The 429-nt window shown below is 47.6% G+C and overlaps 1 protein-coding gene across 1 annotated transcript in view; it reads right to left on the reverse strand.

The window, feature by feature from the left end:
• Window positions 1-429, reverse strand: part of LOC119585654 (protein O-mannosyl-transferase Tmtc3-like) — a gene marked incomplete at both ends in the record, with an annotated part of 116,247 nt that overhangs the window by 21,300 nt on the left and 94,518 nt on the right. The window contains 1 exon segment of the mRNA XM_037934330.1: window positions 151-309. Coding sequence (XP_037790258.1) covers window positions 151-309 — 159 coding nt within the window.

Genomic DNA, 429 nt, shown 5'->3' on the forward strand with positions numbered 1-429 from the left:
AAAAAAAAAAAAAAAAAAAAAAAAAAAAAAAAAAAAAAAAAAAAAAACGCAGCGACTCCTCAAAAAAAGAAAGAGAGAAAAAAAACGTATAAAAACAATTATAACAAAAAGAAAAACAAACGAAAACGACTCGCCACGCGGCCTCCTCACCTGAGATCCGTGAAGGACTCGACCAGCGGAATGGTGGCCATCGTCCAGTCGCAGCAGAGGGAGGAAGGCATCAGCAGGAGGCCGGCGTTGACACTCAGCAGGTAGTTGTAGGTGAGCTGGCGGGTCGGGGTCGGCGCCACGCTCGCGGGGTTGTCGAATCTGGGGGGGAGGAGGAGGTGGGGGTGATAGGGGGGGGGAAGAGTTTCGACAATTGGTTTTTGCTGTTGGTGTGAAAATCGTTTTTTTCTTTCTTTCAGACACAGGCAGGCAGACAGACAG

The sequence above is a fragment of the Penaeus monodon genome, chromosome 20 (assembly GCF_015228065.2).
Source record: "Penaeus monodon isolate SGIC_2016 chromosome 20, NSTDA_Pmon_1, whole genome shotgun sequence".
Taxonomy (NCBI): domain Eukaryota; kingdom Metazoa; phylum Arthropoda; class Malacostraca; order Decapoda; family Penaeidae; genus Penaeus; species Penaeus monodon.